Source organism: Ornithorhynchus anatinus, chromosome 6, assembly GCF_004115215.2.
Source record: "Ornithorhynchus anatinus isolate Pmale09 chromosome 6, mOrnAna1.pri.v4, whole genome shotgun sequence".
NCBI classification, from domain to species: domain Eukaryota; kingdom Metazoa; phylum Chordata; class Mammalia; order Monotremata; family Ornithorhynchidae; genus Ornithorhynchus; species Ornithorhynchus anatinus.
Window position 1 is genome coordinate 11,859,974 of NC_041733.1, and position 22,159 is coordinate 11,882,132.

At 48.5% G+C, this 22,159-nt stretch overlaps 1 protein-coding gene across 5 annotated transcripts in view; it reads left to right on the forward strand.

Annotated features, from left to right (window-relative positions):
- Window positions 1-1,053: 1,053 nt before the first annotated feature.
- Window positions 1,054-22,159, forward strand: part of MORC4 (MORC family CW-type zinc finger 4) — a 57,306-nt gene continuing 36,200 nt past the window's right edge. For 2 of the 5 annotated variants that reach the window (XM_029067174.1, XM_029067176.1), the window contains exons 1-4: window positions 4,809-5,021; window positions 8,716-8,848; window positions 17,403-17,620; window positions 19,863-20,010. In XM_029067174.1, coding sequence (XP_028923007.1) covers window positions 4,832-5,021; window positions 8,716-8,848; window positions 17,403-17,620; window positions 19,863-20,010 — 689 coding nt within the window. In that variant the 5' untranslated portion in view covers window positions 4,809-4,831. Of the gene's footprint in view, window positions 1,140-4,808; window positions 5,022-5,171; window positions 5,245-8,715; window positions 8,849-17,402; window positions 17,621-19,862; window positions 20,011-22,159 lie in introns of those variants that run through there. The other 3 variants (XM_029067177.2, XM_029067175.2, XM_029067179.1) reach the window with 3 other exon arrangements.

Sequence of the window (22,159 nt, forward strand, 5' to 3'; positions counted from 1 at the left end):
AGCCCCAGCTTCCAGCCCCTCTCGATTAATGGTTGCCGCAGTCTGAGTCATCTTCTCAGAGCATCGCCTTGCATGCCCCTTCTGCTTTGATGCAACAGTCTGTTCACTGGGGCAGATTCGGGGAATTGACAACTGTCTTGCCTTTTCTATTCCCAAACTATCTTTAATACCTACTGCGACGGATCAGAGAGCTGTAGGGGCACTTAATGCAGAAGGGAAAAGAGGCCAGCATTTTTAAAAGTCCACAAACGCATGAGAAGAGTCGCCTAAAGCCAGAGTAAAGGTCTTCGGCTGCAGTTTCCCTCACTAACAAAATGCGGCCCCAGAGTCAAAGTACGGTTGTATGGCAAAGGAAGTATATAGAAAAGACAAACTGTATTTCAAGCTCCATTAAAAACCCCATGGAGAGCAGTGTGTTCTAAGTGGAAAAGGACTGAAGTGTTAGGGAAATAAATTTTTATTTCTTACCTCTAAAGGGGGCAGTGCAAGAGAAATAAACTCAATTATGTTATTGAATGTGCCCTTCGAGAGTGCTACGCATGTCTTATTCTGTTTTTTCCTCCCTGAACCCCAAAGTAAGGACATCATTGACTAAGGAAGAATTTTACTTTTAAAAATATATAGATGGGACTGTGGGTTTTTAGATCGATTTAATGAATGGGGATTGAAAGGGGACAGCATGAGTGAAGACGGAAAGGAAGCAGTACGACTCTGTTGGACTGTCCTTTCCCAAGTGCTTTCTGCACATAGTAAGTGCTCAGTAAATATCATTGATTGATTCCAAGCACACAGTAGGTGCTCAATAAATGCTATTGATAATACTAAATAATAATTTTGGTATTTGTTAAGTGCTTACTATGTGCAGAGCACTGTTCTAAGCGCTGGGATAGTTACAGGGTAGTCAGGCTGTCCCACGTGAGGCTCACAGTCTTAATCTCCATTTTACAGATGAGGTAACTGAGGCCCAGAGAAGTGAAGTGACTTGCCCACAGTCACACAGCTGACAAGTGGCAGAGCCGGGATTCGAACCCATGACCTCTGACTCCCAAGCCCGTGCTCTTTCCATTGAGCCACGCTGCATTGATGATGATGAGGATGATGATGATGCCTATGGGGATCTTGCATCCCAACGCCTACAGGTAATCAATCAATCGGTATTCATGGAGCGCTTACTGTGTGCAGAGCACTAGAGATGACAGTCCCTTGCCCCCAGAGGGATTGGTTAGTTAGGATTCAGATTTTTTCCTTGACTCCTGCAGTTGGAGAGCTATTTCTTGGAGGAGGTTTTTGGTATTTGTCAAGCAGTTACTCTGTGTCAAGCACTGCTCTAAGCACTATGGTAGATACACTGTGCTCGTCCGCTCATTTGTATATGTTTTTTATTACCCTATTTATTTTGTTAATGAGATGTACATCCCCTTGATTCTATTTATTGCTATTGTTTTAATGAGATGTACATCCCCTTGATTCTATTTATTGCTACTGTTTTTCTGTCTGTCCGTCTCCCCCGATTAGACTGTAAGCCAGTCAATGGGCAGGGACTGTCTCTATCTGTTGTCGATTTGTACATTCCAAGCGCTTAGTACAGTGCTCTGCACAGAGTAAGTGCTCAATAAATACTATTGAATGAATGAATACAAGTTAATCAGGACAGCACAGTCCCTGTCACATGGGGCTGACAATCTAAGTGTGTGTGGGGGGGGAAACGGGTATTGAATCCCCATTTTACAGATGAACAAATTGAGGCCCAGAAGTTAAGTGACTTGCCCAAGGAAAGTTGGCGAGCTAGGCTTGGAACGCAGGTCTTCCGACTCACGGGTATGGTCCCTTTCCACTAAGCGATCAATAAATGCGACTGACTGAATGAATGAATAGTATTCAACAACCACGTGGTGCAGTGCATTTTAGGAAGGGCTCAGGAAGTTCAAGTGCACAAAAAGTTTACACCCTAACATGGAAGGCAGACAGAAAAATATTTACAAATAGAGCATTCAAATGCACAACGGATTGAATGCATTTCCCAAAGTGCTGAGGCTGGGTATAAATAAATTGGTAAGTGCTAGAGATGACTCCTGGGTTTATAGGACGCAGGACGCCCAGCCATCGTTAAAACAGAGTCAGACACAAGTAAATCTCCATATGCTCCATGAGCAGAGAAGCAGATGCCAGCGGCAAAGCAAGCCAAAGAAAAGGGCATTTTCAAAGTCACTCTCTCCCCACGGAGAAGGGTGCTTCATTCATTCAATAGTATTTATTGAGCGCTTACTATGTGCAGACCACTGTACCAAGCGCTTGGAATGGACAAATCGGTAACAGATAGAGACAGTCCCTGCCCTTTGACGAGGTCTTGGGAAAACAGGAAGATTATACCAGCGGGGGGTTCACAAATAGCGATCGTTTAGGGGCGAACCGATGCCCGGTGTTGGGGAAACCATATGTGAGAGCTGCCATGCTGTACTACAGGAGCTGGGCAGGGTGCTGGGGTTTGAAGGAAAGCTGATGGGCTCATTCAGCAACTGTAAATCGTTTAAAGAAGGGGAGGGGATCTCAAAGACCCCCACCGTCAAGGGAGCCATTCCAAGCCTGCTTCCCACAGTTTGGAAAGCCTGTCCCGACCAGGCCAAAACCGAGCTTGGGCGGGGATTGTCTCTACCTGTTGCCCAACTTTATATTCCAAGCGCTTAGTACAGTGCTCTGCACAGAGTAAGTGCTCAATAAATTCTATTGAATGAATAGTACAGTGCTCTGCACAGAGTAAGTGCTCAATAAATACTATTGAATGAATGAGCCCACAGTCCAGGAAGCCACCCTTCTCCCCATTGGCCACCTTCGCCCGTCTTCTCCTCCATCTCCTGGCTCAGAAGACGTTTTGTCCGTGTTGCCAAGTGCCGGTAAAAGCTGGATTAGCATCATCAGTGGTATTTATTGAGTGCTTACTATGTGTGAAGCCCTGTACTAAGCCCTTGGGAGAGTAAAGAGGACAGATCTGAGAGTCTGAAGGAGCTGGATACTAATCCCGGCTCTGCCACTTGTCTGCTGTGTGACCTTGAGCAAATCACTTCCGTGTAAACCGATTTGTTTGTATTCACCCCAGTACTTTGTATAGTGCCTGACATTCATTCAATAGTATTTATTGAGCGCTTACTATGTGCAGAGCGCCGTACTAAGCGCTTGGAATATATAATTCGGCAACAGAGACGATCCCTGCCCAATGACGGGCTTATATAGTAAGGCCATAATAAGCTGCTTGGAGAATCAGCGTGGCTCAGTGGAAAGAGCATGGGCCTGGGAGTCAGAGGTCATGGGTTCTAATCCTGGCTCCGCCACTCGTCCCCTGTGTGACTTTGGGCAAGTCACTTCACTTCTCGGTGCCTCAGTTACCTCATCTGGAAAATGGGGATTAAGACTGTGAGCTCCATGTGGGACACCCTGATCACCCTGTATCCCCCCCAGCGCTTAGAACAGTGCTTCACACATAGTAAGCGCTTAACAAATGCCATTATTATTATTATTATAAGTACCACAATTATTGTTACAGAGAAGAGATGGGGCAGCCAGGCAGCCACCACGTTACTGTTCGGAGAAGGAGGTAGCAGGGAGAGACGACGAGGAGACCGCCTTAAAAAATAAAAATAAATAATGGCATTTATTAAGCGCTTAGTATGTGCCAGGCACTGTACTAAGCACTCCGGTGGATGCAAGGATGCCTGTCTACTTGTTTTGTTTTGTTGTCCGTCCCCTTCTGGACTGTGAGCCTGTTGTTGGGTAGAGATGGTCTCCATTTGTTGCCGAATTGTACTTTCTAAGCGCTTAGTCCAGTGCTCTGCATAGAGTAAGCGCTCAATAAATACGGTTGAATGGATGAATGAACAAGCAAATCGGGTTGGACACCATTAGAGAAGCAGCGTGGTGTAGTGGAAAGATCCCGGGCTTGGGAGTCAGAAGTTGTGGGTTCTAATCCCGACTCTGCCACCTGTCTGCTGTGTGACCTTGGGCAAGTCACTTAACCTCTCTGTGCCTCAGTTACCTCATCTGTAAAAATGGAGATTAAAAAATGTGAGCTTCACGTGGGACAATCTGATGACCCCTTATCTATCCCAGCAAAGACTGTAAGCCCGTCAAACGGCAGGGACTGTCTCTATCTGTTGCCAACTTGTTCATTCCAAGCGCTTAGTACAGTGCTCTGCACATAGTAAGCGCTCAATAAATACTATTGAATGAATGAACATAGTAAGCGCTTAACAAATACCATAATAATAATAATTATTATCCCGATCCCGATTTTAGCGATTTGCCTAAAGTCCTACAGCAGACAAGTGGGGGAGCAAGAATTCGAACCCAAGACTTTCTGACTGCCGTGCCCTGGCTCTATTCACTGCACCAGGCGGCCTCATAGTTCCGCCATGTTTCCGTACGGCGGAGGCAGCCAGGAGGCCGCCATGTTTCCGTACGGCTGAGGAGGTAGCCGGGAGCGGCGAGGCAGCCGGGGGGCCGCCATGTTTCCGTACGGAGAGAGGTAGCCGGGAGGCCGCCATGTTTCAGTACGGCAGCAGGGAAAAGACAGCCAGGCGGCCGCCATGTTCTCGTACGGCCGAGGCGGTAGCAGGGAGGAGAAGCAGCCATGTTTCCGTACGGAAGGAGGTAGCCGGAAGGCCGCCATGTTTCCGTACGGAAGGGGGAGGTAGCAGGAAGGGGCGAGGCACACGGGCGGCGGCCATGTCTCCGTACGGCGGGAGAGGTAGCCGGGCGGCGGCCATGTTTCCGTACGGTGAAAGGTAGCCAGGGGGCCGCCATGTTTCCGTACGGAGCAAGGTATAGGCAGGAGGCCGCCATGTTTCCGTACGGCGCCGGCGGGGCGGAGCCGGCCCCCGGCGCGGTGCCCTCCGCGGGCTCCCCTGGCCGGGCAGGTGGTTGTTGCGGGCTCCGCCCCCGCCAGCTGAGCCCCGGGGAGCGGGAGCGCCAGTGGGAGCCCCATGGCCCGGCCGGGCGGCCAAACCCCCGCGGGGACCCGTCTCGGCGCGGTAGGTGGTGGAGGGGGCGGAGGGCGGTGGACGAGGGGGCGCATCGGGGGCTGGCTGGCTGGCTGGCTGGCTGGCTGGCAGCGGGAGGGGCCCTCACCGCCCCCCCCCCGGGCCTTGTCTGTCTGTCTGTCTGTCTGTCCGTCCCCGCAGATGATCCCCCGCTACCTGCACAGCCACTCCAACAGCCACACGCGGCCGTTCAGCGCCATCGCCGAGCTGCTAGGTGAGGAGGAGGAGGAGGAGGAGGAGGAGGAGGAGCGGGGCCGCGGGGAGGTGCTGGACTGGGAGCCGTAGGTGGACAGGGCACTCTAGGATAGGCTGGTACCCCCGGGAAGTTAGTGCCGCTGCTGCAGGTAAGTCAGGCAGCGGGCTTTGGCAGCGGGCTTGGGCAGCGGGCTTTGGCAGCGGGCTTGGGCAGCGGGCTTGCATCGCGCCGAGCGCTCCTCCCGCCGTGTTGGCCGAGCCCATGCTGACGGGGCGGCCGCCCTGGGGCCGGCGGGGAGGGAAGGAGGGAGCGAGGGAGCGAGGGAGGGAGGGAGGGAGGGAGAGCGCGCCGGGCAGGCCGGAGGAGGGGACGGGAGCGCTGTGGGCGGCGGCAGGGGCTGCGGGCGGGGACGTGGCGCCGGGCGGCGACGTGGCAGCCGGACCGCGAGGGGGCGCTGTGCGGGGACGTGGCAGCCGGGCCGCGAGGGGGCGCTATGCCCAGAGCTGGGGGCGCTGTGCGGGGACTCGGCATCTGTGCCACGAGGGGGCGCTGTGCACAGAAGAGGGGACGCTGTGCGGGAAGGTGGCAGCCGCGCCGCCAGGGGGCGCTGTGCCCGGATCTGGCGCCGCGAGGGGGCGCTATGTACAGAGCTGGGAGCGCTGTGCGGGGACGTGGCAGCCGGGCCACGAGGGGGCGCTATGCACAGAGGAGGGGGGCGCTGTGCGGGGAGGTGGCAGCCGCGCCGCCAGGGGGCGCTGTGCGGGGGGGGGGGTGTGGTGCCGTGCCGCAAGGGGGCGCTGTGCGGGGACGTGGTGCCGTGCCGAAAGGAGGCGCTATATAGGGACGTGGCGCCGCCAAGCGGAGGCTCCGTGCAGGGATACTAATAATAATAATAACAATAATGTTGGTATTTGTTAAGCGCTTACTATGTGCAGAGCACCGTTCTAAGCGCTGGGGGAGATCCAGGGTCATCAGGTTGTCCCATGGGAGGCTCACAGTCTTCATCCCCATTTTACAGATGAGGGGACTGAGGCACGGAGAAGTGAAGTGACTTGCCCACAGTCACACAGCTGCCAGGTGGCAGAGTCAGGATTCGAACCCATGACCTCTGACTCCCAAGCCCGGGCTCTTCCCATTGAGCCACGCTGCTTCTCTAAGGGATGTGGTGCTGTGACAAGAGGGGAGCTCTGCGGGGGTGTGGTGCTGTGCCAAGATGGGGCGTTGTGCAGGGGATGGCGCCGTGCAGGGAAGTGGTGCCCTGCTGAAAGGAGGCTCTGTGCAGGGGTATGGTGATGGGTAGGGCAGTGGTGCTGTGCCGGCAGGGGGCGCTCTGCAGGGATGTGGTGCTGTGCCTAGAGGGGGCGTTGTGGAGGGGCGTAGCTCGGTGCCGACATGAGGCATCGTGCCTTGCGGGGATGAGGCGTTGTGCAGGAGGCGGCGCTGGGCAGATAGGTTTTGTTGGGCAGAAGTGAGCCCCTTGTTGGGGAGGGATTGTCTCCCTCTGTTGCCCACTTGTACTTCCCAAGCGCTTGGTACAGTGCCCTGCACACACTAGGCGCTCAATAAATATTGAATGAATGAAGATTTTAATAAGGGGGAAGGAGGAGGGCATCGTTTGATGAGGAAAGGTAAGTGGCCCGAAGGGTCCAGAAGAAATTTGAACCGAACGAAAGGAAGCCAGAGCCACTGCAGCATGGCAGAGTGGCTAGAGCCCGGGCCTGGGAGTCAGAAGGTCATGGGTTCTGATTCCGCCTCCACCACTTGTCTGCTGTGTGAAGCCGCTTAACTTCCCTGGCCCTCAGTGACCTCATCTGTAAAATGGGGATTAAAACCCTGAGCCCCACGTGGGACAACCTGACTACCTTGTATCTCCCCCAGCACTTAGAACAGTGCTCTGCACATAGTAAGTGCTTAACAAATACCATCATCATTATTGTTATTATTATTATTATTACAGGAATGGTTAGGAAGGGGGCAGCGTGATTAAGTCTGGAGCTGCAGCCCATGGCTTTATGGTTCCAAGTGGGCTTGTGAAGGGTGGTAGAAAGAACAATTTATCAGTGATACGGTAGGGAGGGAATAAGGATAGAGCAGGGATTGATTTGGGAGAAGATCTAGGAGGTAATCCTTTACAACATACCAGCACATGTTGCAAGCCACCTTAATTGCCCCCATAATTATGGATGTGGCATGGTTTTGGCATTTTAACTAGGGCAAGGAGGTTGACTTGACTCCAGTATCCTTAGTTGTCCAGGAAGAGGTGAGGGCTTTGGGAGAATGGCCCTACTCACCTCTTTCTCCCTTTTTCCGACTCTTGTACTAGAGATCAGAGATCATATGGAGCGTGGTCCAGCAGAAAAAACATGGGCCTGGTAGCCAAAGAAACTGGATTCTAATCCTGCCCTGCCACTTGCCGGCTGTGTGAAGTTAGGCAAATGGCTTAACTTTGCCATGCCTCAGTTTCCTCAACTGTAAAATAGGGATGAAATGCCTAAATAAGAGTGGTGTTAAGCCTGTTTTCCCTTGTATTTAGAACTGTGCCCGACCTGATTATCTTGTCCACTCCAGAGTTTCTGAGATTTGTAGAAAATCTAGAAGCCTCACTGTAGCTATTACCATAGTTTTAACCTCTTCCCAGCTAAAATCCATCAGTTGCTAACAAGTGGCCAGAGAGAGGCATCTGACCTCCCCTCTCTATCCCTACTCCTCTGGAGGAATTTTTGAAAAGTGAGATGTTCAGAAGACAAAGGGGAGGAGAAATGAACTTTCACGACCGGCAGGAGGCCTGGAAAATCATCTCAAGGATGATCTAGAATTGATTGGCATGTAGTAAGTGAGGTGAGAAGAACCATGGGTGAGAGATCCCTAAAATAATCAGTTGATGAATGGATGAGGTCACTTAAGAACAAAGAGTAGAGGAAGGAAAGGGAGCCAAGAACAAAGATCTTGAGATATCCAAGGGCTTGAAAAGAAACAGACCTGAAGATCTTGGAGGAAATAGAGAATGATCCCTGCCAGTTAATCCCCGAATCTGGGGAGCCAGAACCAGGTAGATCACCGTACAATAATTGTATTTGTTAAGCAATTATTATGTGCCAAGCCGTGGGTTAGATACAAGATAATCAGGTCATACACGGTCTCTGACCTACCATGGGGATCACAGCCTAAATAGGAGGGATGACCAGTAATAATAATAATCATAACAAATGATGGTATTTGTTAAGTGCTTACTATCAACCAAGCACTGTTCTAAGTGCTGGAAGTGAATCCCCATTTTACAGATGAGGAATCTAAGGCACTGAGAAGTGAAGTGACTAGCCCAAGCTCACATAGCAAGCGAGTGGCAGAGTCAGGATTAGAACTCAGGTCCCCTGATTCCCAGGCCTATGCTCCTTCCACTAGGCTTCCCTGTTTCTCTGAAGGCAGTGGGAGAGCTGGAGGAGGTAGCAGGAATAGAGATCTAATAGGACAGGTTTTTGCTCTCTGCAGATAATGCATCAGATTCAGGCGTATCAGCCAAGCTCCTCTGCATCGATGTCGTGGAGATCAAGAATGAACTTTGTTTGACCTTTACGGATAATGGAGCCGGGATGACGCCTCACAAACTGCATCGCATGCTCAGGTAACAAGAAAAATGGCCCCCAGGCTCCTCGGTTCTTTACGCTCTTTCATCCCCGGAGCTCAGGGGATTTTGTTGAGATTCGTACGTTGACTTTTGACGTTTCCCTCACCTTTCAATCAATCAGCAGTATCCGAGGGTCCATTTTGAGCAGAGTGCTCAGCAAGGGGCTGAGGGAAGCAGCGTAGAAAGAGTATGGGACTGGGAGTCCAGAGACCTGGATTCTACTTTCAGCTCAGCTCTACCACTTGCTTGCGGGGTGGCTCTGGGCAAGTCACTTAACTTCTCTGTGCCTTAGTTTCCTCTACTGTAAAATGGGAATTCAGTATTTGTTCGTCCTTTCTCTTAGGCTGTAAGTCTCATGTGGACTGTGTCCAACATAATTCTCTTATATCTACCTGGCACTTAGTTTTATTAAGCACTATTTACACTATATAGTATAGGTAATATAATACAATGTATAATACATTATAATAATAAGCTCTGCACAGCTATATTCAAGGGCCCACAGCTCCTTTTTCTGACCCTCGTTGGTTGGCCTTAGGACTCTTGGACCTGTCTTTCTGCACAGGTAAGTTTATTTAGCTAATCTATTAGAAGCTTAGACTGAGCCCCAGCTGGGAACTATGTTGGACCTGATTATCTTGTGTTTACCCCCGTGCTTAGTAGCTTAGTACAATGTTTTGGACATAGAAAGTGCTTAACAACCATTATTGTTGTTATTATTATTATTATTATTACTGTTTTGGAGTAGTTCAGTAATCAAGGGCTTTAGTGTGTGAAGTTATTTCTGAATCAGGACCAAATGCCCCAAAAGAGCAGGGTCAGCAGACAGGTAAACCACGGGAAAGAGAAGTAAAAATATTCCATTTAATCAGTTTTTGCAAAGTCTAAGGCCTCTTTTCTGACATTTAGACTACTAGTAGATTTATCAGCCACAAACCATTTGAAAGTTAGTGGGGCAGGATGAATAAGGGTGATAACAATGCAACTGGGTTTTTTCCTTATCATTTTGCATCTCCAAGTAAAAGGTAAGTTTCCTTTTCCCCCACTTCTCTCCCTTCTTGCAGATGAAGAATTTTCTACCTCTGTAGTAGCCTGAGCCAGGGAGTGTAAGGCATGTGACTAGCCTGGAGGGCCTCAGGAGACAGAATAATAATAATAATAATGATAATGGCATTTGTTAAGCGCTTATGTATATACAAGCAAATCAGATTGGACACAGTCCATGTCCTACGTGGGGCTCACAGTCTTAATCCCCATTTTACGGATGAGGTGGCTGCGACACAGGGAAGTTCAATGGCTTACTCAAGGTCACACAGCAGACAAGTCGGGGGCGGGATTAGAACCTAGGTCCTTCTGACTCCCAGGCCCGTACTCTATCTACTAGACCATGCTGCCACATTGGCATTCTAGGTCTAAACCCATGACTAGGGCTCTGTCAAGATATCACAGGGGAAATTGGCAAAGGCTAGTGGTTATTTATGGACATCCAGCTTTCCTTGGGTTTTCTCATCACTCAGACTACAGTCAAGGATGTCCTTGATCTGACAACCACCAGGACAAGTGCTAGACAAAGGCTTGGCCGCTGCCTCCCTTAATGTCATTCTGGGGCTTGTCCTGCCTCTGGACTGTAAGCTCACTGTGGGCAGAGAATGTGTGTGTTTATAGTTATATTGTATTCTCCCAAGCACTTAGTACAGTGCTCTGCATAGAGTAAGTGTTCAATAAATACAATTGACTGACTTCCTCTCATGCTCTGCCATTCTATCCTGGGCATCCCTGCATTGGGGTGTGGGACCTTTGAGTTGACTTCCTGGCTCATGGAGCGATCCCTGAGAGGGGGCTCAAGTGGTAAGAGAAGCGATGCAGGATCCCAAGGCAGAGGTGGCTGCTTCAAACCTGGCAAAAGCCCTACCTGGTCCTTCCAGCCTCAGCTCTCCAGAAATCACTGGAGGTGAAAGACCTGTCTAGCTAGAGTGACGGTCTATAAGAGAAGCAGCGTGGCTCAGTGGAAGGAGCACGGGCTATGGAGTCAGAGGTCATGGGTTTGAATCCCGGCTCTGCCACTTAGCTGTGTGACTGTGGGCTAGTCACTTAACTTCTCTGTGCCTCAGTTACCTCATCTGTAAAATGGGGATTAAGACTCTGAGCCCCACGTGGGACAACCTGATTCCCCTGTGTCTACCCCAGCGCTTAGAACAGTGCTCTGCACATAGTAAGCGCTTAACAAATACCAACATCATTAAGCACCAAAGAATCGGTCCATCCAGCCCAATATTCCAGCTCTGAACAATGTAGCACATTGCTTGGAACGACGTGATGATTGTGATGATTGATAGCTAATAATAATTGTGGTATTTTTTAAGCCCTTACTCGTACCAGACACTGCACTAATAGCAATTATGGTGTTTAAGCGCCATACTGTGTGCCAGGCTGTACTAATCACTGGGTGGTTACTAATCGGGCCGGACACAAGGGACCTAGACACAGTCTAAGTACGAGGGAGAACAGGTGCTGTTAACTCTCCATTCATCTTAATGGTTAGGGAAGTACCACCTAACATCGCTAACGTTCTCTTCAAATCCATTTATGGACCTCTCCTCTTCCTCTCCCTTTATTCATTTCCATGTTAATATTTGCCCTTCTGTGGAGTTTGGTTAATCAGTAGGTGGTGACAGAACAAAAATATACACTTGTCTAGTTCCTTTTTGTTTGGCATTTTTTAGAGCTCCCTGGGGGTTTGTACGTGCTCTCAATATGGGTTGCACCCCCCGTGACCCACTGGGGTGGGTACAAGGTCTAGTGAATTATTAGGAGGAAAGGGAGAATTGTATAAAATCCGGAATGAAGGTCTCTATCACCCTTTTTCATTGTTAGTTTTCTCGAAGTTGTTGCAGGATTTTCCTACCATTGACAGAAGGAAATCTGTAAAACCGTATATATCCATATATGTTGAGCACTAACCGGGTGCAGACCACCGTACTAAGCGCTTGGAAAAGCACAATGCAATGGGGAGTTGGCAGATATGTTCCCTGCCACAGTTTAGAGGATAAACACTAGGGAGAGTTAGGTAATACCTCTGGATCCCAAATCTGTAACTCAGTGCATGAATGAATCCTGAGTGAAGTGCTAGTGAATCTTAAAAGTATCAGTCATCGGTATGATGTGCTTGCTGTGTGCAGAACACTGTACTAAATGCATGGGAGAATACAGTAAGTAGACACAATCTCTGAACTCAAGGAGTTTATAGTCCAGCAAGAGAGACAGACTCTAAAATTAATTAGTTATTTTAATTAAATTGATTACACTGAGAAAGTAATTTCGATTATAAGGGTCTAGAGACTCATCATAATCTATCCATCAATCAGTGTATTTATTGAGTGCCTACATTGTGCAGAGCACTGTAATAAGCACTCGGGGGAGTACAGTATAATAGAGTTGGTAGACACATTCCTTTCCTGCAAGAAGCTTACAGTCTAGGGGAGAGACAGACGTTTATGCAATTAAATTACAGATTTGAATATAAATGCTGTAGGGATGAGGGAAGGATGTTCCTCTCAGCCGATACCTGTTCCCAGAATGTACCTGATTTTAAAACTTGTAATAATGGAGATTCTGCAGCCTTCGTCGGTAATCCTTTCAGTGCTTAGTAACCCTTCTGTCTGGAAGTTCTTCCTTATAGCTAACCCTAACCCAGCCTTGCAGTTAGTTTGTAGAAGTGTAAGCATGTAGAGATCTGATTGGCATATTAGAGTTTGCCCTGGCTTTTCTTCTGCCCTGTTGCGGCTTGCCATATCCACCCTTGTCTGGCTGCAGCAGTTACAGCTCGCTACCTTCTTGCCAAATCTCCTATTAAGGAAAACTCAATTTTACTACTCACCTCAGGCCTGATGCCATATACATGCACACAGCCGTTTCTACCGGCATCGTGTCAGGTTCTGCCCAGGCCGATGGGATTTGTGGAAAAAATGCCCTAATTATACTGTTGCAAGCTATCCAAAGTATATAGTTTCTGAATCTATTAGATTTTTTTTTAATCCCTATATAGGACTGAGACCATATCTAATCTTATAACTTTGAAATTACCATAATACTTAGTATGTAGTAAGTGCTTATTAAGTGCCTCAATAATAATACCATTATTTGTATTGTATTTTAGACTCAATGATTCTCCTGGCCTGGACCATGTGAGTCAGGACTTACTTTCCGGTTGGGGTCATGTGAACCTGAGCTTATTTTCTTGGCTGATCTAATCTAAAACCTCCAGTGTTCAGTTGAAGCCATTTCCTCTTATCTCTAGACTGTAAGCTTGTGGTAAGCAGGGAATATCTATTCTGTTGTATTGTACTTTCCCAAACTCTGAGTACAGTGCTGTGCGCAATGTAGGCACTCAATAAATACCACTGATTGATCCAAATAGCAAGCTTTCTTAGACTAATAAAAGTCCTGTAGTATCTCCTCAGCTCTCTTGAGTCATCCCAGCTCATTCAGCCTCTCATAGTAGATTTCCTTTCCCAATCTTTTACTCCTCTTAGCTGTGTCCCTCTTTGTCACCCCTAAGGACTTAGAGTTTTCACCACAACCTCACAGCATTTTGGTACATAGCCATCTGTAATTTATTTTAACGTCTGTCTTCCCATTTCCCCTTTTAGTCTGTAAGCTCCTTGTGAGCGGGGTTCCTCGCTATCTACTCTATTGAATGGTCCTCTCCCAAGCTAGGCATACATTGCTCAGCCCAAAGTGCTTAATAAAAATTAATCCATCAGTGGCATTTACCGAGTGCTTATTCTGTGCAGAGCACTGTACTAAGCACTTGGGAGGGAACAACAGAGTTGGTAGACACATTTCCAGTCCACAGCGAACTCGCAGGCTAGAGGGAGAGGCAGACATTAGTATAAATGAATTAATTATGGATCTGTACATACATGCTCAGGGAGGGGTGACATTAAGTGCCCAGAGGGTATAGATCCAATTGCTTAGATGACACATTGATTCATCCTCTTGGATCTCTCCCCTGAATCCTTTCTAGGTTCCTGACGTTTCCCTGTAAGAGTGGAAAGCGCTAAGACTTGACTGGTTCTGGTTAAAGTGAAACCACGTCTTTCGTTTGCGGCAGAAGCCGTCTAGACTCAAAAGTTCTCAGAGCTCTAGGTATTTTGCCTGCATATAGAGTAGTGCTTCCTGCTACGGCAGTAAGGCAGACCTACATCTCTGGGATCAGGATGGATCCGACCCTAAACCGACCTATCTAAAATGTCTATATTGGTAGTGATCCACCCTGCTGAACTTTCTGAGCGGGTTCGACACAGGAGCTACCGATCCCAGGAGCCTTCATTCCATGCTGGATGTCTCTTTTTCTGAGTTCTGCTGAAGTAGAAGGGAAAGTCCATTCTGGCAAAAGACCTGGGCAAAAGCCTCAAATTAGAGAGCGTTTAGTACACACCAGCTGTTGGGCTTGTTCACAGGAAGGAAGTTGATCTCAGAGATAACTAATATAGACCATTTTTAAAAGTTTATTAGCATAGTGTTAGTACTTTTACTTGACTTTTGTTTGGTGACTTACATATAGTGCGTAATACAGTGGGAATTTTTTGTTTTGTTTTTGGGAATTAAGCACTTACTAGGGGTCAAGCACTGTTCTGAGCACTGGGATGGATGCAAGTTAATCAGGCCAGTTACAATCCCTGTTCCATGTGGGGTTCACAGTCTAAGTAGGAGGGAGAACAGGTATTGAATCCCCCATTTTACACTTGAGGAAATTGGGGCACAGAGAAATTAAATTAGTTGTTCAGGGTCACACAGTAGGCAGTTGGAGCCGGGATTAGACTACAGATCCTTTGGCTTCTGGGCCCTTACTTCATCCACTAGGTCAGGCTCCCTCCCAGTTTTAGAGAAGCAGGGTGTCTTAGTGGCAAGAGCACGGGCTTGGGAGTCAGAGGTCGTGGGTTCTAATCCCGGCTCTGCCATTTGTCCGCTGTGTGACCTTGGGCAAGTTACTTCACTTCTCTGTGCCTCAGTTCCCTTATTTGTAAAATGGGGAGTAAGACCGTTGAGCCCTACGCGGGACAATCTGATTACCTTGTAACTTCCCTAGCGCTTAGAGCAGTGCTTGGCACATGGTAAGCACTTAACAAATACTATCATTATTATTTTATGCCAGGGTTATCTATGGCATAGGTGTGGTATAAATTCCTCTGGATTTCATATTTACACAGTTCAGGGGCTTATAAAACAGCAGCAGCAGCAGCAAACCTTTAGAACTCCCCAAATCCTGTCTCTTCTTCAGTGGTTACAGCCACTCAACTGCCCTGACTAAAGTCTCAAAGGGAGGACAGAGGGATTGAGGTGTCACAGGGTGACACCCTCCCATCCTGCCTATCATCTCTCTTGACTTCTTGCCCCAGCCACCCCTAGGAAGTCCTGTGGAGTCAGAAACCTCTCACAGCCAGTTTAAGTTCAAGCTTTCGAATCAGATAGGAGAGAAGGACCATTACATGCAAAGGGAGTAAGTTTCCTGGCAGGGGTAGCCTGAGTTTTTAGAAGCAAGAAGTCAGATAAGCATGGGTTGAGATTAGACCGGCCCCGATCTAATCTCTTGCTTCCACCTCAGGTTTATGATTATCTGACTCCCACTTTCTAATAAGACCGTTGCTTCCTTCTTCACTTTTCAAGGTCCTTCAGAGGTCCAGCATTCCCTCAGTTTCTTAAAGGAATCTCTGCCCTAATAGAAATTGCCCTTTGTCTACAGCCAGGGTTCCTGGGAGACTAGGAGAGGTCTCCTTAAGGGGTCAGAGGCAGAGCAACTTATCAAGAACCTCTGAAATTTGAAAAGCATAGGTAGCAAGATTGAAACGGAGGGGGAGAGGGTGTCACTTCTTCATAGGAAGTGAACACAAAACCACAGCTTTCAGGAAGTGGAAAACAGGCATTTCAGCCCCACCCTGTCCAATAGAGTAAGAGCCCTGGCCAGCCTGCTCAGCTACGACATATTTAGATGGTGGTGTATTGAGGTGTGAGAGAGAATGCACCCATTCATTCTCTTTCCTGAGTGTTGACCTGAGGTGGGGAAATTTTAGTGGGGCCACACACCTTACAAAATCCATTAACATGGATAGAAAGTTGAGGTCTTGGGGCATATGAATTCAGGGAAGACGTGTGGCCGGTGGAAAAAGCATGGGCCTGGTAGAAGATCTGAGTCTTATTCAATCAATCAATGGTATTTATTGAGTGCTTACTATGTGCAGAGCACTGCACTAAACACTTGGGAAAGTACGATCAAACAGGATTAGCAGACAACGTTCCCTGCCCAAGATGAGCTAATCCCGTCTCTGCCACTTGTCTGCTGGGTGATCTTGGGCAAATCACTAAATTTCTCTGACCCTCAGTTTCCTCATGTGCAAAATGGGGATCAAATCTTACTGCCGCCTACTTAGAGTGTGAACTCCACGGGCAGCAGGGGAGCCTAAAGAAGACAGGGAGGAATTTGGGCCACTAGATTGGATCGGTATCGGACGCTTGCAATAACCTCTCTCGGCGAAGGGGCACTCAGTCAAGGAGGAATTTAAAGTTAGAACCCTATCCAATCTGGCCACATCTTGGGACCTGTAAACCTGGCCTGGTCACCGCCGACTTTAGCTCTGTTCAGGGGCCATTTCCAGTTGTCTGGCCTGGCCTGCACGAGCTTGCCCCCGTGCACCTGTCCGAGCTTCTCCCTTTAGCGGGGTCCACCTGCGTCGAGGGCTCTGAAGAATTAAGAGATATGGGGAGCGAGTCGATTTAGAAACGCCCACCTATCCTGCTCGTGAGAGGAAGGCCACCCCCGCATTTGGTGGAAGGCTTATTTGGAGGTTCCCTGAAAGCTTAGAGAGGGAAGTGGAGGCAAGGTAGGATCCCAAGTTATCTTGCTTGCTGATGAAAGCTCCCTAACAAGAAGCAGCCCTTGTTCTGGCAAAGGCCAAGTGACTTCCTCTGGGATCTGCAGAACTCTGTCTTTTGGAGTATCCATATTCTCAAAACTGCGACTTGAGGGGAAGAATATCACTTTGTATTCTGAAAAGTTACAGATTCTAGCTCAAATCCTTGAAAACAGTGAAAGCAGGGATTCCCTCTCTTTCTAGTGAGAGGGCATCCGAAGTCCGGAGAAGTGGCTAGCTTTGGAATTTTTTTTAATGCTATTTAAGTGCTTACTGTGTGCCAAGCACTAATAAATGCTGGGATAGATATATACTAAACAAGTTGGACACAGTCCATATCCCACATGGGGTTCACAGTACTAATCCCCATTTTACAGATGAGGTAACTGAGGCACAGAGAAGTGACTCGCCTGAGGTCACCCAGCAGACAAGTGGCAGAGCCTCAGTTAGAGTCCCAGGCCCGTGTTCTACCCACTAGACCATTCTGCTTCCAAAGATTTCAAGGAGATTGTGTATTCGGAACTCAAATCTCTGCTTCAGACCAATAGTCCAGTGCTGTTTTCCCCGCTGCTTCCTACGGGGCAAAGGAACCTTTCTGATCTTGTTGATTTTTTTTCTTTTACCGTCTTATGCAATTGCAGTTTCGGTTTCATGGATAAGTTGGGGAAGAAGAACCACGTCCCTACTGGGGTCTGCGGCAATGGCTTCAAGTCAGGTTCCATGCGGCTGGGGAAGGACGCCGTGGTCTTCACCAAGAACGGGGGTGCCCTCAGCGTGGGGCTTCTGTCACAAACATATCTGGAATGCACCCACCCCGAGGAGATCATTGTGCCCATTGTACCATTCAACCAGCAAACCAATATCCTTTCCACGAAGAGGGGTGGCAGGTGGAACCCTTGGATGGAATTCTTTCTGAACGTGCTTATTGAGATCTGCTGCTTCAAGCAGTACCTTATGATGAGCTATTTCTGATACTCCTAAGCCTCCCTGTTTTTCCCTCTTTTGGTAATGCTTATTTAATACCCTCTCAGTGATACTCTTTCACGTGCCTGATGGTCTGGGTGTCACCCACTTGTTCAGAAACTACAGTACAATCTGCATCTGGGGTCGGATTCCTGGAGCTTCATCCTCAACAGTAGAAAATTCCCTTTTTTTTATATATGGCATCCGTTAAGCACTTTCATTCATTCAGTCGTACTTACTGAACGCTTACTATGTGCACAGCACTGTACTAAGCGCTTGGAAAGTACAATTCAGCAATAAAGAGAGACAATCCCTGCCCACACTGGGCTTACAGTTTAGCTTACTGTGTGCCAAGCACTGTATTAAGCGATTGGGTCAATCCAAGCAAATCAGGTTGGACTCATAGGACATGTCTCACGTGGGGCTCACGGTCTTAATCCCCCTTTTATAAATGAGGTAACTGAGTCACAACGAAGTTGTGACTTGATGAAGGTCACACAGCAGACAAGTGGCGGAGTCAGGATTAGAACCCAGGTCGTCCTGACTCCCAGGCCCGTGCTCTAACTTTTAGGCCACTCTGCTTTCTTGAGAACTGTCTGCTGAATTCCAGCTTTCAGCCTGTTGCCCGAGTCATGTTGTCTGTTGTTGATGGGGCCTCCCTGAAGCTGCTCTGGGCAATAAGAACTGACCTGGATATTTCTCCCATTTTGGCGATGTTTCTCCCATTTTCCCCCTTTTCCTTCTTCCGTGACTATAACCTTGGCTCAGTGGAGCACTTGAGGTGATGGTGACAATGGGGTCTCTTGTCAGGAATGTCGGGTGGAGCCCTGGCCCCAAGATTTCTGGACTTCCTCGAGGAATGAATTAATTATGGTGATTGGGGCTTGCTCAGGGTCACTTGCATGCTCTCATCCCTGGTTTTGCTGAGGCCCAGCGGGCAGTGAACAAGTGGATGGGCAGAGCTACGGCGCCCTGCCAAGGGTATTTTGGTGGTATGTGCTAGACCCAGTTAGACCCAAAATGGGCCATTGCGCCATGATCCAGAGGGTGGTTGCCTCAGTAACCACTACAGTCTCCTCAATCTGCATGAGCCAGGTATTTTTCAGGATTCCCACTGGGCCTATGCACCGGTAAGCATGTCCCAGGTGGTTCTCTGATCAGAAGCCTTCCTCGGGGTTGGCAGAGCCCCAGCAGATGTTACCCTACTTACAGAGGTGGGACTCCTGATTCCCAGGGCCACACTCTCTCCACCAATCACACAGCAGAGCTCTTAAATACCTCCCTGCTGGCCACCTCACCCTGGTCTTTAATTATTTCCAGTCACATTCCCCTTGACATCCCATTTGGTTACTCTGAGTGAGCACTTCTGGATCTCTGAAAACATCTGTTCCAATTCTTCCTAGAGAAGCAGTGTGACCTAGAGGAAAGAGAAAAGTGATTCACAGGCCCCACCGGGGTTCTAATCCCAACTCTGCCACATATCTTAAGCAAGTCACTTCCCTTCTCTATGCCTCAGTTGCCTTAGCTGTAAAATGGATATTAATATTAATAGTAATAATAATTGTGATATTTGTTAAGTGCTTACTATGTGTCAGACACTATACACACTATACTAAGTGCTGGGGTGGATATATGCAAATCAAGTTGGACATAGTCCCTGTCCCATGCGGGGCTCACAGTCTCAATCCCATTTTCAGATGAGGTAACTGAGGCACTGAGAAGTTAAGTGACTTGTCCAAGGTCATATAGCAGACAAGTGGGGGAGCCAGGACTAGAACCCGTGACCACCTGACTCCCAGGGCTGTACTCTACCCAATATGAGCCCCATGTAGGACAGGGACTGTGCCCAACCTGATTAACTTTTATCTACCCCAGTGCTTAGAATAGTGCTTAGCACATAAGCCCTTAACAAGTACCATAATTAGTCCCTGCCCTTGCTGCTTAACAGGATAACTTGCCTTAGCTGCTGAACCCCTTCAAAAACGTTGCCCTTTTTTTTCCATTCCACCATGCTTTCCCTCATTTCCCCACCTCAGAACTAGCCACTCTTCCTAAGAAGTCGGGAAACTAGAGGGTAGATGATGGGGAATGAGCTCTTTGGTTCCCTGGAGTTTGCTCTTTGACCCTGTGGCTTCTAAAGAAGATAATCTTGACCAAGGACTCCATACCCAGCCTTGAGGCCATCCTGCAGCACTCTCTCTTCAGCTCGGTGGAGGAGTTGCTGGCAGAATTTGATGCCATCCCGGGCAAAAAGGGAACGCGCATCTTCATCTGGAACATCCGCAGGTACAGTCAATCAGTTGATGGTATTTATTGAACACTTACTGTGTGCAGAATGCTGTACTAAGCATTTGAGACAGTACTAGACAAGAGAGTTGGTAGATACGTTCCCCTGCCCACAAGGAACTTCCAATCTCCTGAGGAAGTACAGCCTCCAAAAGTAGGGTCCACACTGTGTGGTCCAGCAGGGAAGGGAAGCATATCTCAGGGAATTTTTGTCTATCACAGGAAGCAGATGGGTGTGGAACCAGCCTGTACCTGTCACCTTGCTTACCCCCTCCGTCTTTTCTCTCGGGAGCCCAGATTTGTTCGAGGCACCAGTAACTGTGGTGGACTGAGTTGGTCATTTATCACTCGCCCACTGGCAGAGACAATGATAATGTTAATCGCTTCCTATTTGCCAAACACTGTGCTAAGCTCTGGGGTAGGTGCAAGATCGTCAGGTCCCACGTGCGGCTTACGATCTAAGTACATGGGAAGACAAGTTATGAATCCCCATTTTGCAGATGAGGGAACTCAGGACAGTGAAGTGACTTGCCCAAGGTCAAACAGCAGGTAAGCGGCGGAGCTGGGATTAGAACCCTGGTCCTCTGACTCCCGGGCCCATGCCCTTATCCACTAGGCCAGTGCTTCTCTAGCTACCCCAGCGCTTGGCCCACAGGAAGCAATCATTGGTCTTATTGGGCCAAGGCCCGATCCCCTCCTGGGCGGTCTACCCAAAACCCTGTGAGCCGTGAGTAATTCTTTTTTCCTCAAAGCTCAAATGACTTTATTGCATCAATCCTGCTAGCCTCCTCTGGTGAAGGCTAGGATTTTACTCACTTCTCCCAACTGGAGAAACTGAGGCTCCAGGGAAGTGAAATGTGAGGGTCACAGAACAAGGTGAAGAGCAATCTGGCGCAGTAGAAAGAGCATGGGCCTTGGAATCAGAGGACCTGAGTCCTGATTCAGACTCTGCCACTTGTCTGCTGTGTGACCTTGACTTCTCTTTGCCTCGGGTACCTCCTCTTTAAAATGAGGATGAAGACTGAACCCCATATGGGACATGGACTGTATCCAACTTGATTGCCTTGTATCTGTCTCCAGCACTTCATACAGTACTTGGCCCATATTAAGCGCTGAACAAATGCCATTAAAAAAAAAGACACAAATGCCTGATGGGGCTGAGATTGGAACCCAGTTCTCTTATGTCTTGGTCCCATGAGCTGCCCACGCTCCCTGCTAAGCTTGGAGAGAGACTATTTCGAGCTGCCACCCCCAGTGTCAGCAATTAATTAAAATCCAGTGGTGGCAGAGTCAAAGAGCGCTACTTGCAGAAGACTGTCACCTTATTTTACTTCTCACCTCACACACATTCTTGTCTCCCCAAAAGAGAGCTAATTTAGAAAATCATCCTTTGCGGCCGTAAATAAGCTAAGGGAGATGGGAGCATTTAAAATGAAAATCCTCCCTGAACCTTGATTTGTCAAAGTGACTCTTAGAATTTTGTTACCTGGGAATTTCTCGTGGGTGGTGCTACGTCATGAGAAGCAGCGTGGCTCAGTGGAAGGAGCACGGGCTGGGGAGTCAGAGATCATGCGTTCAAATCCCCGCTCCGCCGTTTGCCTGCTCTGTGACTTTGGGCAGGTTACTTAACTTCTCTGGGCCTCAGTTACCTCATCTGTAAAATGGGCATTAAGACCGTGAGCCCCACGTGGAACAACCTGATCACCTTCTATCCTCCCCAGCGCTTAGAACAGTGCTTTGCACATAGTAAGCGCTTAACAAATGCCAACGTTATTATTATTCTTCTTACGTCACTTGGAGAAGTAGGCCAGACATATGGCTGGTTGTTGGATGCGTGCCCTCTGCTGTCTGTTCTCTACCTTCTGTCCACTGCTCCAGCAGAAATGCCTGCTGGAAGGACTTCAGAGCAAGCTCAGCCTACTTGGAAGATGAAGCCGTGTAGTTTAGTGGAAAGAGCACGGGCTTGGGAGTCAGAGGTCGTCGGTTCTAATCCCGGCCCCGCCACTTGTCAGCCATGTGACTTTGGGCAAGTCACTTAACTTCTCGGCGCCTCAGTTCCCTCATCTGTAAAATGGGAGTTAAGACTGTGAGCTACACGTGGGACAACCTGATAACCTTGTATCTACCCCAGTACTTGACACATAGTAAG